Below are 14,782 nucleotides of genomic sequence, written 5' to 3' on the forward strand. Positions count from 1 at the left end.
CCCTGCCATACGGGGTGCACAGTGCAGAATGGAGCAAGGACCCTCACGCCACTCTTTAAGTAGACCCCAGAATCTTCTGGGCCCTGGAAATGACTGAGAATGCACCCACAAGAAAGCCTGGGAAGGGAAGACCACAGAACGGCAAGCCCAGGCAGTCAAGCTTGCCCCAAACCAAGTTAGGAACAAACACATCTACTTCCTATTGGCCCCATCCAAGTCCTGGGCAGACCCTCTGGGTTTCTGGGAGCTGCTCAAAGGCCCCTAAGGAAACCTGGCCATGGGGTGGGGGTGGGGGGGGGTAGAGCTAAAAATTCCCATTTCAGACTCAACCAAGACAATTCTACTCTTATTCATTTTATATAGATTCCCCATAAGATTTTATTTGTAAAAGACATAGACATAGAAATAATAAATAACAAGACAGGAAGAGGGAGCGTTTGGAAACCACTTTCTCGCACCGTACCTTTGACGAAGCCCATCCATTCACCCAGCCTTCAGCGGTTGGTGAGACACTCATACACTGTACGTAATTAAAGCACCTGTCAGAGGGCAGGCAGCACCCTAGTCACCAGACCTTGAACAGAGAAGAGCAAAGGTCCTATGGCCTACTGACTCCCCTGAATCCAGAAACGGGAATGAGTAGGAAGAGGAGCAGCAGGAAGGAGAACAGGGTCAGGATCCAAAGTGGCAGGCAGGCCAGGAGCAGGGCCCGGGGGTGAAGCAGTGACAGTATTCAGAGGGTGTGAGCAAAGTTGTTTGCATAATATATACACAAGGTGGGGAAAAGTCTACGCAGAAAATGTATTTAATTACTTTCATATAATGCATTTATAATTATTTTCATACAACTCATTATGTTACCAAACTGTACACCTGCCCCAAGCACGGCTGCATAACCCAAAGTCACTCCTTTGGAAAGAGAAGAACCAACACCGCATTTTATTCTCTCTCTTCCTGGGTTGGGCCTATCAAGGCCAGACCAGAGTGTGGGGTACAGGAATGGCCATCCTTCAAGTCCAAGGGGTCAGGGGCTTGGCCTGGCTCCTCCAGTCATCACAGGAGGGGCGTCTCTGCTTGGAAAGCCGGCACCAGCACCCAGAACACAGGAGTCCAGAGAGACAGACAGGCACTGCTGGCCACCATCTGGCTGTGCGGGGGATGCCCACGGTGAGGGAGCTGCAGCTCGGCACAGATGGACCTATCCAGAACGGGGACCTGGAGCTGTGGGACCACAGCGCTAGGAGGAAAAGAAAAAAACAGTCTCAGAGCACAGCAGGAGCCACTGGATACTCCAAGGCCCCCAAAGGCCCACACAGCTTCTTCTCATCTCCTTCTTTTAAGGATGGGAATGGGCTTCCTGTGTCTTTGTCCTCAATACTACTGCTACAAAAAAATCCAGGTAATACAGGTGCTAAGACCAGCACATCGGACAACTCTCCCCCAGCGACACGGTTCTTGGCTCAAAGATTATTAAAACTCTAGGTGTAAGAAGGCCCAACTCAGATCTGCTTACCATTAATTAGCCTTTGGGCCATCTCAGGCAGGGACCCTCCTCACTGACCACACATAGAGGCACACCCAAGCCATGAGGTGTCCTCCCTGAGATCTGGCTCTCTCCCCTATCCCAGCTCAGATCCAGTGTGAACACCGTGCCGACCTCCCAAGTCAGGACAGTATGAGCTGAGCGGCCCATGATCTCAGGCCCACCTGGACCTTTCAGCTCAGCTCAGGTGTAAAGTGCCCAACTCCAGGCCACCCTGAAAGGAAATGGCCCAGCCTGAAAAAGTACTGAACAGGTCAATTTCTTCCTCCACCACTGAAGGAAGATTGAAGAGCCACCCTCTGTCAGGTACCATGGAACAAGGACACAACAGGATCTGTCCCTGTTCTCCAGGTCCCATTTGGCTGCCAGCTTCCCTCCATTTAAAAATGCCAATCCCGGGAGCACCAGGGTGGCTTGGTTGGTTGAGCGTCTGACTCTTGATTTTGGCTCAGGTCATGGGATCAAGCCCTGAGTCCGGCTCCATGCTCAGCATGGAGTCTGCTTCAGATTCTCTCTCTCTCTCTCTCTCTCTCTCTCTCTCTCTGTGTCTCTCAAATAGGTAAATAAAATATTTTTAAAAATTAAAAAACAAAAAAGCCAATTCCGCAGCACATTGGATGCCTGCTTCAAGCCTTCAGTGGCTCCTCATTTCTGCAGGCACTCCCTCCACTTCTTGTCTGGACCCACCCCAACGACCCCAATCCCCTTTACTTCCCAGGCTCCAGCTACAATTACTTCATCTTGGTTTCTTCAACATGATCACTCTCTCCAGGCCTTCAAATTGTTCCCTTTGCTTGGAACTCCTTCCCCTCCTTGCTCATTTGTTTACTCATTCAACATTTACTATTACGCACCTATGCAGGCACGGGATCCCTGAATCTCCCGATCCAGACTCAAAAGTTCTGTTCATTGGGCTTCACTTTGTCCGGCTTCTACTCAGTATCAGCCAAAAGGTCTCTTCATTCCATGAGGCCTTTTCTGACCCCCCAACCCTAAAGAGTAACCTCCAACACACACAAAACCACATCTCACAGCACCCTACACTTCCTTTGCAGACAACTCAAAATCTGGCTTCCTCCCCAGAATGTGAACTCCATGAAGGCAGAGAGCTAATGCCTGCTTTATTCCAAAGCCACAGCACCCAACACAAAAGCAGGCACATAGGAGGAGCTCAATACATTTGGGTTGAATTGAACTGGATCCTGGATCCCAGGCCCCTCTGATGGCAGTTCTTCCAGAAGCCTATGCCCTGCAGACCAGGCTGAGTCATCACCTCTGACTCCCCTGTCCACTTCTGATTTACCTCCTAAGCATCTCTGAGAGTACATTCTGTGGTCACCCTACTCCCTGTCAATCGTGGGGGCTGAATAAGCCCATTCCCACAAGGCTGCTTCCAGCTCTGCAAAACTATGAAATCCCTGCTCTACGGTAGAGAAAGGGCTGGCAAATCAAACCCTCATGCATACCCACACCCGCCCCCCATCGTTTCTTTAACAAGGATAAACATGTTGCCCTTACTCTGGCTTGAAGCAACTACCTTTAATCTGGATTCATCTGTATCACAGTGAACAGAAGACCAGTGCCCAAGGCTGTGAGGAACAGGAAAGGCTGGTCCACGAGTGGGGAGCTCATCCCCACCACAGCCTTGAACCCCCTCCGTCTTAAGCAGTGTGATGGGCATTCCCGGGCTGCTCCCCACCCACACTCCCAGTGGGGAGGATGGAAGCCGGGGATGGGCTCCCGGCTGACCCAGCCCAGCCCAGCTCAAACCACCGCCTCACCTCTCCTCCAGTCGTACCCACAGATCGCTGAACTGCCGAAGCCGCTGCCTTCGCTGTGGGCGCGGCCGCCTCCGCTTCTTCCGAAACTTCCGCTCCGACTCACCACCCAGGTCGGCACTGCCAGACGGAAACACGTGAGGAAGCAATGGCGAGTGCGCTGCAGACGCAGCTTCCGGTGCCAGCGCTTCCCCAGCGGGCACTTCCGGAGCAAAGATGGCTGAGGAGGTGGGCCCCGACGAGGGACTTTGACTCTTCTCTCTGTGAACAGGGATGGAGGAAGATGGATCTGAAGGGAAGTCGCACAGCACGGAGTCCAACCCGCCCTCAGGGCTCAGGGCCTCACAACAAGGATGACCAGAACCCTAGAGCACACCCCTGTGTAGCCTAAGGGCCATTCACCAGATCCACACTGGAATATGTGGTAGGCAGAATAATGACCTGCAGAGATGTCCCGGTCCTAATCCCCAGAACCTGGGCATACATTTGTTGCCTTTCCTGGTAAAAGGGATTTTCCGGCTGTGACAGAGGACTTTGAGATGGGAGATCACCCCAGGCTATCTGGGTGGGTCCAGTCTAAACACATGGGTCCTTAAAGCCACAGAACTTTTCTGTGGCCAGTGGGAGATGTTAAGTACAGAAGAATGGTCAGAGAGATGCAACGTCACTGACTTTGAAGATGGGGGAATGGGCCACAAAACAAGAAATGTGAGCAACGTCTATAATCTGGAAAAGGCAAGTAAACAGATTCTCCCCTAGGGGCTCCAGAAGGGAATGCAGCCCCACTACACCTTCATTTCAACCCAATGACACATGTGTGAGGCTTCTACAGAACTGTAAAATAATCTCGAGCTTGAAGTCAGAGTTTATAGTAATTTGTTGTGGCAGCAAAAACAACAACAACAAAAAAAACTCTACAGCATCCATTATCCTGGGAAAAAGTGTGGGGGTGGGGGACTGCCTAAACCCTTGGGCTCAGCCCAGCAGGACCCCTGTCCTCGCTTCACAGCCAGGGGCATTTCCTGTGTATTCCAGACTGCTGACAGGTGGAGGGGAGTGGCTGCCAGTTGCCCTCTCCTCACTCCAACATACAGCCCCCCTCTATCTGCCTAGTACTGGCCTACCCCAAGACCCAAGGGGCTGGCAGGGCTGGAGTAAGCTAGGTCACCAGTTGGAAGGCCTCCTGCCCCCACCCACACAGCCTGCCCCAGATCCAAGTTCCAAACGATCAGAATCATCCCTCAACAGTTAGCACGTCGCTGCTAAGGAGGGGAAGAAGGAAGCAGGCGCCTCCGCAGCCACTGCACTGGCGCTCGACAACACCTTCACTGTGGGCATCTCCCCCACTCTGGGCCCTTATCCCCTCGCCCCTTCCTCTCCCTGAACAGGAGCTCCTTTCCAGACTTCATGCTCCCTCATGGCCCCTAGGAGCACAGCTCACCGCTAAAAAGTCCTAGACACGACCCGAATGGAACACACACTGTGTGCCGGACGCCAGGAGAGCTACCACAGAAGCACACGCCACACCCCTTGGGAATTCATGCATCAGACCCAGGCTGGAGCAGAGAAGAAGACGGGGCATTTGCACTGGATCTCACAGATTCTGATGGAATTAGGGGCGGGGATGATGAATGACCCTCCCGCAGAGGAAACTGCATGAACAAAGACAAAGGATCTGGGAAGTAAAACGTAGAAGAAGAAAGGGCAGAAAGAAGGGACGCACACGTGGAGGAGTCCGAGCTGTACCGCGGCTCTGACTAGCTGTGTGATCTTTCAGTCTCTCCATCAGTAAGGGAGAAGAAACACCCGCCTCACAGGCTGGCTTTGAGGATTAACCGGGAGTCCACGAGAACCTGGCTGCCACCTGACAATCGATCAAGAAATGTTCTTTCCTCCCCTGGAAACGTGAGCAGCCCAGCTGGATGTCAGCACTCATTCTCAGCCCTCACTGTGCACCAGAATCGCGGAGAGATTTTCACAGTATTGATTCCTGACCTCACTTCCTCCCAGAGGCAGGGTTCAGTGTTGGGTTAGAACCAGAAGTAGGAAGCCGGAGAAGAGCCATGAACACATGTACTCGTACATACATGCACACGCACACATGTACACACACGTACATGCACACCCATGTACATATACACACACATGTGCATACACGCCCGCGGCAGGGTCCTCTTCAGCACCCACAAGGACTGTGTGCCAAACACCAGCCGAGTCAGCGGGGGGGGGGGGGCAGGGGGCTGAGAAGGGACCAGGGGGCCCAGCCCACCCTGCTTTTCAGGAGCACACAGTCCAATAGGGGAGGAAAGACCCACAGTGCCCCCCAAACAAGCAGAGAACCACCAAGGGCTGGGTTCTCCATCGGGGCTGAAGGGGAACAGGAGGGAGAGAAAGAGCCACACTTGGGCCGTCAGCAGAGCTGGCTGAAGGAGAGGCAGGATTTTCCCTGGGGGGGTGGGGGTTGGACAGGCAGCGACCCTGAGGGGACGTTTTCTGATGCAAGAAGCAGACCTGTGCTGGAAAAACGGTAGAGTCTGGGTGCTGAGACATCACGCAGAAACCGGACTTTGGGAAAGTACAGTAAGAAACCACTGAAGGTGGTTCCCCTCTGAGGAAGGGACACTTGCAAGATTCGTCCCACAGAAAGCAAAGAATGGACCAGAGAGCGAGAACCACGGGAGGAGAGGAAGGAACCCCAGAAAGGTGGCCCGAGGTGTGACGAAGGTGAGGAATGAGGGGTCTCAAGGGGGGGCTTCTGTAGAGTGGCAGCGCTATCGAAGGACTGTTACTGCTGACGCGCTGGAGGCAGGTATGAAGGGAGGCGGGGTGAGGCGGGCCCAGCGTGTACCCACGATTGCCTGCTCCGAGGGAGACGGGCAGAATCCTGGCCCCTGGGGGGGGGGGGCACTGGACTGGGAGGGAGGACCCTCTGGAGTGAGGGGCTAGGGAGAGGTCCTGGCTTGAAACATGAGTTGAAGAGGGCCTTCTGGGGAGAGAGAGGGCACCTGGGGAAGGCAGCCATGAGCGGACACCACTGCTGACCCTCTCTCTACCACCTCGGCAGTAGGGGACCCACATTCTCCTCACCACCGCTGAGATCTCTGCCAGGAGGGGGCGCTGGTGACCGCGATCTGGAGGGAGTGGGGTGAGGACTGGAGTGTGCTGGGCGGAATTCCTATGTTGAAGCCTTGACAGCCAGTTCCTCAGAATGTGACGGTATTCATAGGCAGGGCCTTTAAAGAGGTGATTAAGTTAAAATGAAGCTGTCAGGGTGGGCCTGGATCCAATCTGACCGGTGTCCTCATAAGAAGAGGAAATGTAAACACAGAGACACGCTGTGACTGCGTGTGTGCACAGAAGGCCGCCGTCTGCAAGCCAAAGAGAGAGATCTCAGGGGGAACCAAACCTACAAGCACCTTGATTTTGGACTTCTGGCCTCCAGAACTGTAAGAAAATAAACTGGCATTATGTGATGGCAGCCCAAGCTGACTAGTACAGAAAGGGAAGGAAGGTTCCACAGGGCCATCAAAATGTGAAATGAACAGACAGACCGGGGGCGGGGGGGGCAGCTCAGAGAAAGAGAAGGGGCTTGGCTCCTGCCCCCAAGATGGGTCTCACAGGCATGTTCCTGTTCATGTTCAGCCCCTCTGACCTGACATTATGACTGATTCCAGCATCTGCCTCCCTGAAACCTCCCAGATGCCCACTGGAAGGGCCCTGAGCATTAAGCCTAATCACCCCTCCTAGGGCCCCCAGCACCATGAAGCAGTCTTCCCTTCTTCTTCTTCTCTGCCCCAAGACTGCTGAGGAAAAGGCCAGTATGGCTTCTGTTGCCCAAAGTGCCTGGCCAGCCAACCCACGTCTGGCAGAGCCCCACGACAGGCTGCCAGCGGAGCCGGGTGCCAAGTGTCCACATAGCAGCCAGACTGGGAAGGTGGGAACAGCCATGCTGGGGGCCTCCAGAGCCCTTCCGGGGTGAGCCCACCCTGGTGCCCAGGCAGCCCCATGCGGGTCTCGGCCCCCTAGCTGCTCCCCAACCAGGATAGAAGCCCAGGAAGGTTACTTGTTGACGGGCCGTCCAGCAGGGACGTGCTCTACCTCATAGCCTTCGCGCCGCAGGACATCAAGCACCGTGTTGTTGCCCATGAAATGACCTGGGGGGAGGAAGAGGATCAGAACCATGGCAGCTCCCATGATTACTAAACATACCCCCAAACGCACACCCCAGATCAAAGAAATAACCCTGGTACGCTCCATCCCTTCTGCCCAACGCAGGAGAGCTCCAAAGACTTTCTGCCGGCAGGCAGGGAGGGATATGCAGCATTTCAGAGATGACGCGAGGATCAGAAGGGCGCAGTGAGCTGCCCAGAGTCACACAGTAAGGGGACAGCATAGACACCAAGTCTCAACCTTCACCTCTGAATGCAGTGTTAACAGTCCTGACCACTCTCCTCATTTATACAAGCCAACCACCTCTGAGACCCGTGCCCCCTTCTGTCCGACACATAATGACAAATGCACCGTCAAAACCTCCGTTTAGCAGAAGCCACCATAGCTGGATACCTCAACCTGAATTTTATTTCACTTTTTCCCTTCTAATAAAAAAAACAACAAAGATTAAACAGATAAGCTTACAGTGACATCTTAAAATGAACATTTTAAAAGCCAAAAGTAGATCTTGGGGTTAACCTTCTTTCCTTTCAGGGTATTCTCTTTTTTCTTTTTCTTTTTTTTTTTTTTTTTTTGAAGGTGGCTCCATGCCCAGCATGGAGCCCAAAACAGGGCTCGAACTCGTGACCCTGAAATCAAGACCTGAGCTGAGATCAAGAATCAGATGCTTAACTGACTGTGCCACCCCAGGCGCCCCTCCTTTCAGGTTCTGATGCTCAAAACTAACATGATCCTCCAGGCTCACATGTCCCTCTCTGTGACAATGTATGGCACTTTAATGTCCTGAATGTCTCATTACATTGTAGCAGCCCATCATGCGATTGCACGGAACTTTAGAGGGATCGTTATTATCTCCACTTTAAATTAAACAGTTTCAGGACTTCACACGCTAAGCAGCAGCAGAGTCTGTGCAATCCTGACACCTCAATATTCAATAACCAGAGACGGGGACAGCAAATTAAGGTACATCCACGCTGCAGGACAGGCGACAAGCAATCTGTAGGTCTCTCCCGTGTCCTGTTCCCACATCTCTAGGAAGCAGGGTGAACCTGGATCAGCTTCTGGGAGCCTGGGGAGCCTGAGAGCGGTGCCTGTGGCAGGAGGTATTGGGCCCTACTACATTGCTGGGTTCAACTGTAGAGTCTATGACCCCAAGATCGATGAGGGGCAACCGGCTCGATGGAAGGGGCATTGGCAAGGCCCAGATTAGCCCCGGTGCAGAAGTGTAGTGAACTCCTGTACACGTTATGCCCGGGGCGCCTGCGTGGCTCAGTCAGTAAAGCATCCAACTCTTGGTTTTGGTTCATGATCTCAAGGGAGTCCGCTTGTCCTTCTCCCTCCCCCTCCCCTCCTCCCCTACCCCCGCCCCCCCATACATACATGCATACATAAAAGATTATGCCTAGATGAGGGGGGGGGCCTCCTGGGCTTGCAGAGTGCTGCTGTGACCCTCACTCCCCCAGCCACTACCAAGCCCACCCAGCAGGGAGTGATCACAAAAATAAAGTAGCTAACAGTCACCGAGCATTACAAGGTGCAGTGCTGTACACATCACCTGACCCCCACCCCCAACAACCCTATGAGGTAGGCATATTATTATCCCCATTTTACAGGTGAGGAAGAGGCACAGAAGATGAAGCAGATGGCATCTCGAACCCCAATGGTCTGGCTCCGGAGTCCACACTCTCAGCCAATTAGGAATAAAAACAATATTTGTCCAGTGAATGAACTGCCCCCATTTCCAATGCCTTCTCTTCACAGAATCAAGCTATTCTGTTTAACTCAGTTTTCCTCTACTCCAAGAGTAGAGTCCACACTCTCAGCCAATTAGGAATAAAAACAATATTTGTGAATGAACTGCCCCCATTTCCAATGCCTTCTCTTCACAGAATCAAGCTATTCTGTTTAACTCAGTTTTCCTCTACTCCAAGAGCAAGCTCCATTTCTCATCTCTAAATTTTATCTCCAGACCCCCATGGCAAAAGTTGCTGTTCGCTTTTAAACTCTGGAGTTTTTAGTTTTGGGTTATCCTCCCTCTGCAATTGAAAGTTTGCTAGCCACAGATTTTTTAAAAATTTTAAACCACTAGGGCTAAGTGTCAGGAGCAATTTCTGGGGTTCCCTCCAGTCCACACAACCTTCAGAAGGCAAGAGGAGAAATTCGTTTCATGCAGTGGAGAAAGCAGCCCCGGGAAGAGAACTTGGCACTAGCGGCTACCCGGGGCACTCCCGACCCCCAAATGCCCAGCGGCTGCGAGGCGTCTCCCCTGCGCGGCCGCAGTGTGGTGAGCTGTGCCCGGAGAACGAGGCCGGCCCAGATGCTGCAGTCACACCTGGGCCATCTGCCCAGCACGGTCCCCATCTGGAGGGCCTGCCCCGCGACGATCTGCCTCGGATCAGCCTGCCAGCCAACCTGCTGCCCAGCCTCACGCCACAGGGTAGGCCACTGTCATCTCAAAGCATCCACCTTTCCCCCGGCACCCAGTGCCCCGCTATGCGCCGCTGGACGTCAGGAGTGGAAAGCAGCCGAGTCTGGCTTCTACACCTGTTGAGAGCACGCTGTGGTGCTTGTCCTTTAGTCTACTAATGTGGCGTATGACATTAATGGATTTTCAGATGTTGTGGAAACGGTCCTCCAAAATACATCTGCATCCTAATCCCTAGAACTGTGAATGTTATCTTATATGGGAAAGAAAAAAAAAAAAAGATTCTGCAGATGTAATAAAGCCACATCCTAGAGATGTGGGAACAGGACACGGGAGAGACCTACAGATGGCTTGTCGCCTGTCCCGATCTTGAGATCAGGTGATAATTATACGGGGCCTCTCACTGTGCTGCTCCGGTAGTGCTTCTCCCCAGACCCCCAATTTACTGGAGAGAAGAACTGAGGGAGGCGGCTTGCCCAAGTCTATGAGCTAGTAGAAGAATTGAAAGGAGAAAGCCGAGGCCAGCAAATGGTCTAGCAAATGTCTGAAACCAGTTCCATTTAAAAGCATAAAAAATAAATTAGTACTAAGTCTAACAAGTGACATGCAAGATGTACAATGAAAACGGAGGGGTTAAAGGGACTAACGAAGACCAAGTAGATGGAAAGACATCCCACGGTCATGAATTGAAAGACTTGGTAAATACTACACACTCCCCGGCCTCTGGCATTTCTGCCTTTAATTCTGGAGGGTGCGAAGCTGTGACAGAATCACTCAAGAAGAGGAGAGACGTTATTCCAAAAACCCCACAAAAGGAAATCATTTTCCCAGGCTGCTTCCCTGTACGCTGTTAGCAGTTGGCCACAGCTAATCTAAAGCCCCAGGCCGTCCACCTGGGAGGCTCACGGTCAGAGACGAGACAGAAGACATGACAAATTTTAGGGGAAGTTAAAAAAGTGAAAGAGGCCAGAAAGAAGTTGGGATTAAGTGCTGAGTTCAGGAGAGAGAGATACCTTCCCAGGTTTCAGGGGAGTGTGTCACTAGCACCATGGGGAGAGAGAGCTCTGGTGATGTCACAGGGACCAGCCTGCCCAGCGCAGTTCCAACCACGCTGGATACTCGGGCCGGAGCCACTGTGCGACACTTTGCGAGCTGCCACTCAGCCCCCCTCCCACCAGGCGCCCACCTCAGCACGCCCCTCGTGGAAGGAGCATCAGAGCGCAGCGTCCCAGCAGAGGTGACCTACGACTCACCAGCTCCAAAGGCAAAGAAAAAGCCTTTGTCGGGGAACTCTTCCAAAAGGGCCTTCACCCGCTTCCCCATTCTCTCGTTCCGCTTGTAGAGAAGCTCCTGGCGGAAGTAGCTGTCGATCTCCTGGGCAGTGACACGCTCCTGAGGTGGCAGCGTGGCATTAATAAAATTGGGAACCTCCGCCAAAAGAAAGAGAGAAAAATTAGGGGCAACAGAGTTATGAACAAAGTTGCTTCATTTGAGCACCCAGCCACCCAGCCTAGAAGGTCAAGCTGCTGTCGGGGGAAGGGGGAAGACAGACACACGACTCCTGGGGTCTCCCGGCGGCTGCTTTTTCGAACTGGGATATCATTCTCTGTAACCCAAGTGCAAACATAGGAAATGAAGCGCCCTGAAGAACTCTCGGGCTATTTCCGACAGTGCTTCTGTTCTATGTAAATGCGCGTGCTTGGCGCCACGTGTTTGTGTACGGAGACCGTATCTTCACCTTAGCACATTCCGAGTTTGTATTTGTTGGACTCACACATGCTTTCTGTAGGAAAATAATTTTACATAAATACATAGTTTAGAATCAATAATTATGACTCTACTACCAAATACATGGAATGCCTATAACCATTCGACAGTGTTCCAAATTCCGTACATGTTCATTAAATTACTTCTCCAATTCCAAGTCTCCCTCTTGCTTTCTCCCGTGTTCTTTGCCCTCCTGGCCACCATTCACCTGGCTCTGGCACACACGTCAGCCAAGTGCAGTATTTACAGGGTGCCATTACACCGGAACTGTGACGGTCCGGCGTGGGGCTTGCAGCGCAGCGGCTGCAGGTGAGGTGACACACGAGCTGTCTCCCCACCCCATCTGGATCCCCTCCTCCTTGGTGCGTGCTCTCCCCTCTCCCCAGGGATTTAACAAGGTTAGCCATTTACAGGGTTTACTCAGTTACAAAACAGGATATCTACTCGGGCTGCTTCTCCCACTTGCAGTAGCCACTCGAAAACCTTCTGAAAGTCCTCAGTCTGTAACGTAACCATCAAGTCCCATTTCGCCGACAACAGAGCCCCTTTCACTATTTCCTTGAAATGATACTCTTTCATTTTCAAATCCAAAGCCTTCATCTTCTCCTATACCGTCTTTTTAACAATCATGTCGTTTATGTACAATCCTTCTGTCCATTTCCCCAAGTCCCTTCTCTTCAGCACAGCACCTTCTTTCTACCAGTCCCTCCCCACAGGCAGCCCAGGGTGTGCACGGCAGCCTCCCACCGCCATCCTGCTCTCCCTCCAAATGCCAAACGTGCCCTACGACCTGCACCCCGCCGCCTGACCAGCCGGGGCCACCTGGCCCCTCGGCAGGCACATCCCCAATCCCCCACACCACCGGTGGGGGCGCTGTGAGCAGGACAGGTATGAAGGAGCCACAGGAAAGGGGTGCGTAAGGCACCTATCTCTGACTGCCCCCCCCCCGCCTCCCCATTTGCCCATATAACTTCCAAATCCCCTGTCCACATTAGCTTGTCCTTCCAGTGCAGATTTGAATGTCCCGACTGACCTTGACTTTTCTCCCCACTCCCCCCGCACCCACCGGGAGTGCCCACAAGAACTGTCCTCACCATAACTTCTACTCTTCCTTCTTTAGTGTATTCCTTGTTTCCCTTCCCCTTGCTTGCTTTGCCTGGGTTTTACTTCCTCCAGCTCTAGACTCTGCGGAAAGCGCATTATACCTTTTGACACTTGGGCTGATGCTGGATCCAGCCTCTCTTGTCCGTCTCCCCAGGCTGCCATTCCTTGTTCACCTCTTATATTCCCTCACATTTCCTTACGACAGGGTCCCCAGATCTAACAGACCCCCAGCATCACTCACACCCTCCTCCTGTGTGAAGACGCTGGTGCTGGAGACAACACATGCCCCATCTCAGAAGCTCAGCCGGCACTTGCCACCGCCACACGGTCTTCGTGGGGGGAGGGGAGGAAGCCATGGTTTTGTCCCCTGGGAAGCTTGTTGATAAAAGAGTAACAAACATCCCTGCAGGGAGGCTGCACTCCTCTGAGCGTCCTTCCCCTTGACAGCCCACAGGTAAAACCTGTCCCAGGGGCCACTCACTGCACCAGCTCGGCCATGGACACATCCCAACCCATCGTGCTCGCGTGCTCCTAGAAGCCACTGCTAAGCTGCAGTTGACGTTCTGTTCCATCATTTTGCAGAAGTGCTGCCTAAGCCGGCCAGGGGGCTTTCGCACTTGGACCCTCCCCTGCTCCGGAGGCCGCCCGCGGCCATGAGGCCTGCCGCTGGATCCCTTGAAGCTCCATCCTTTGCCTGGGGTCCGAGAATTAACTCTCATCAACGCCCCTCCGTTCGCCCGTGTCATAAAGAACGCCGCTGTTAGCTGCAGCGTCTCCTTCAACATCTAAACCTGCCCAATTTTATTTTTGGAGCCCTTGATGACCTCGATCCTTTGTACACAGAAGGTCCAGGTGTCAGCCTATAATGTCTTTATTCCGGTGTTTAAATGCACGCTGAGCTGGGCAGAGGACAAGGGCCCTCACCTGGGAGCTGTCATGGCTGAAGATGACGGAGCTGAGGTCCCCACAGTTATAGTGTTTGATGAGATCCTCCGTCGTGTAGGGGATCTGAAGGCGGCCTGCCCGAAGGCTCTCCTGCTGCAGGAGGGTCTGGTTCAAAGCAAAGATGACCTAAGGGGAGAAAACACAGGGCCCTTTTAGGTTCACCGACACAGCAATCATTAGCGGCCATCTTATTTCTTTTGTCCGAGGTTGGCAATGGCCTCACCTCTGGGTTTGTTGTGTAAGGACATGGACACTGCTGTTAAAAACGGGAACACAAATCCCTGGGTGGTGTTCAAAGAAAAGGAGGACAGTCCTGCCCAAGTTGGCCCTTTGTGGGTCACCCTGGAGAAAGCACCTTACGATGGACATAGACCACCTGGAGCTGTCCCATGAGAGTTGCCAGGAGGTGAAGGGACCAGAGCATGGCTTGAGACGAACAGCTGAAGAAGCTGGGGAGGAAAGGCGGGAGCAGCTGGGGACACACAGACAGGCACATACCGATGCCAGCTTCACTTACACGAAGGGCTGGACAGGAAAATATACACACATCCACGAGTCTGTTCTAACCTTCAGTGTGGCTTTGCTGCCTAATGGATTCACTGGGCCCGTGGGACGTTAATAGAAGTTACGGTTAGTAGAAGTTATGGAAAAGGAGGAAACAAGGCCTACACAAAATCAAACAGTTTTATCTATACAAGTTTCTCAGAGTCTCTGATACACTAACGTGAGCTGCGGCTCTTCCCAAAGGGAGAGTGTGCCAGGTTTCCCAAGCTTATTTGAGGCATACATCACAAGAGAAGGGTGCACAGACATATCCTTTGGGAAAATCCAGCCTCAAAGAATTTTACAAAATAGTGGATTCTCCACAGCGCTGGAGAGCTGGGGCGGGGTGGTGGGATTCTGGCACCAGGTGGGACTGGGGCTGGCCACCCTCCATGAGGTTCCTGACAACATTGCAGATGCCCTGGCACTTTCTCTCTTGCTCTCCCCAGGTGCGGATGCAGACATATCACCTTTGACAGTTGCCCTTCCACGTGCTGCCCCAGTAAT

The 14,782-nt window shown here is 52.8% G+C and overlaps 1 protein-coding gene across 2 annotated transcripts in view; it reads right to left on the minus strand.

Moving 5' to 3' along the window:
• Positions 1-372: 372 nt before the first annotated feature.
• TRABD2A (TraB domain containing 2A) overlaps positions 373-14,782 on the minus strand; it is a 47,903-nt gene continuing 33,493 nt past the window's right edge. Inside the window, exons 3-7 of one of the 2 annotated variants that reach the window (XM_045808916.2) lie at positions 13,712-13,858; positions 11,170-11,344; positions 7,385-7,475; positions 3,325-3,582; positions 373-1,237 (exon numbers count right to left, since the gene is read on the minus strand). In XM_045808916.2, the coding sequence (XP_045664872.2) occupies positions 1,054-1,237; positions 3,325-3,582; positions 7,385-7,475; positions 11,170-11,344; positions 13,712-13,858 (855 nt within the window). In that variant the 3' untranslated portion in view covers positions 373-1,053. The remainder of the gene's footprint in view (positions 1,238-3,324; positions 3,583-7,384; positions 7,476-11,169; positions 11,345-13,711; positions 13,859-14,782) is intronic. The other variant, XM_087863626.1, reaches the window with a different exon arrangement.

This window comes from Ursus americanus, chromosome 7, assembly GCF_024610735.1.
Source record: "Ursus americanus isolate L20-20 chromosome 7, mUrsAme1.1.p, whole genome shotgun sequence".
Lineage (NCBI taxonomy): Eukaryota > Metazoa > Chordata > Mammalia > Carnivora > Ursidae > Ursus > Ursus americanus.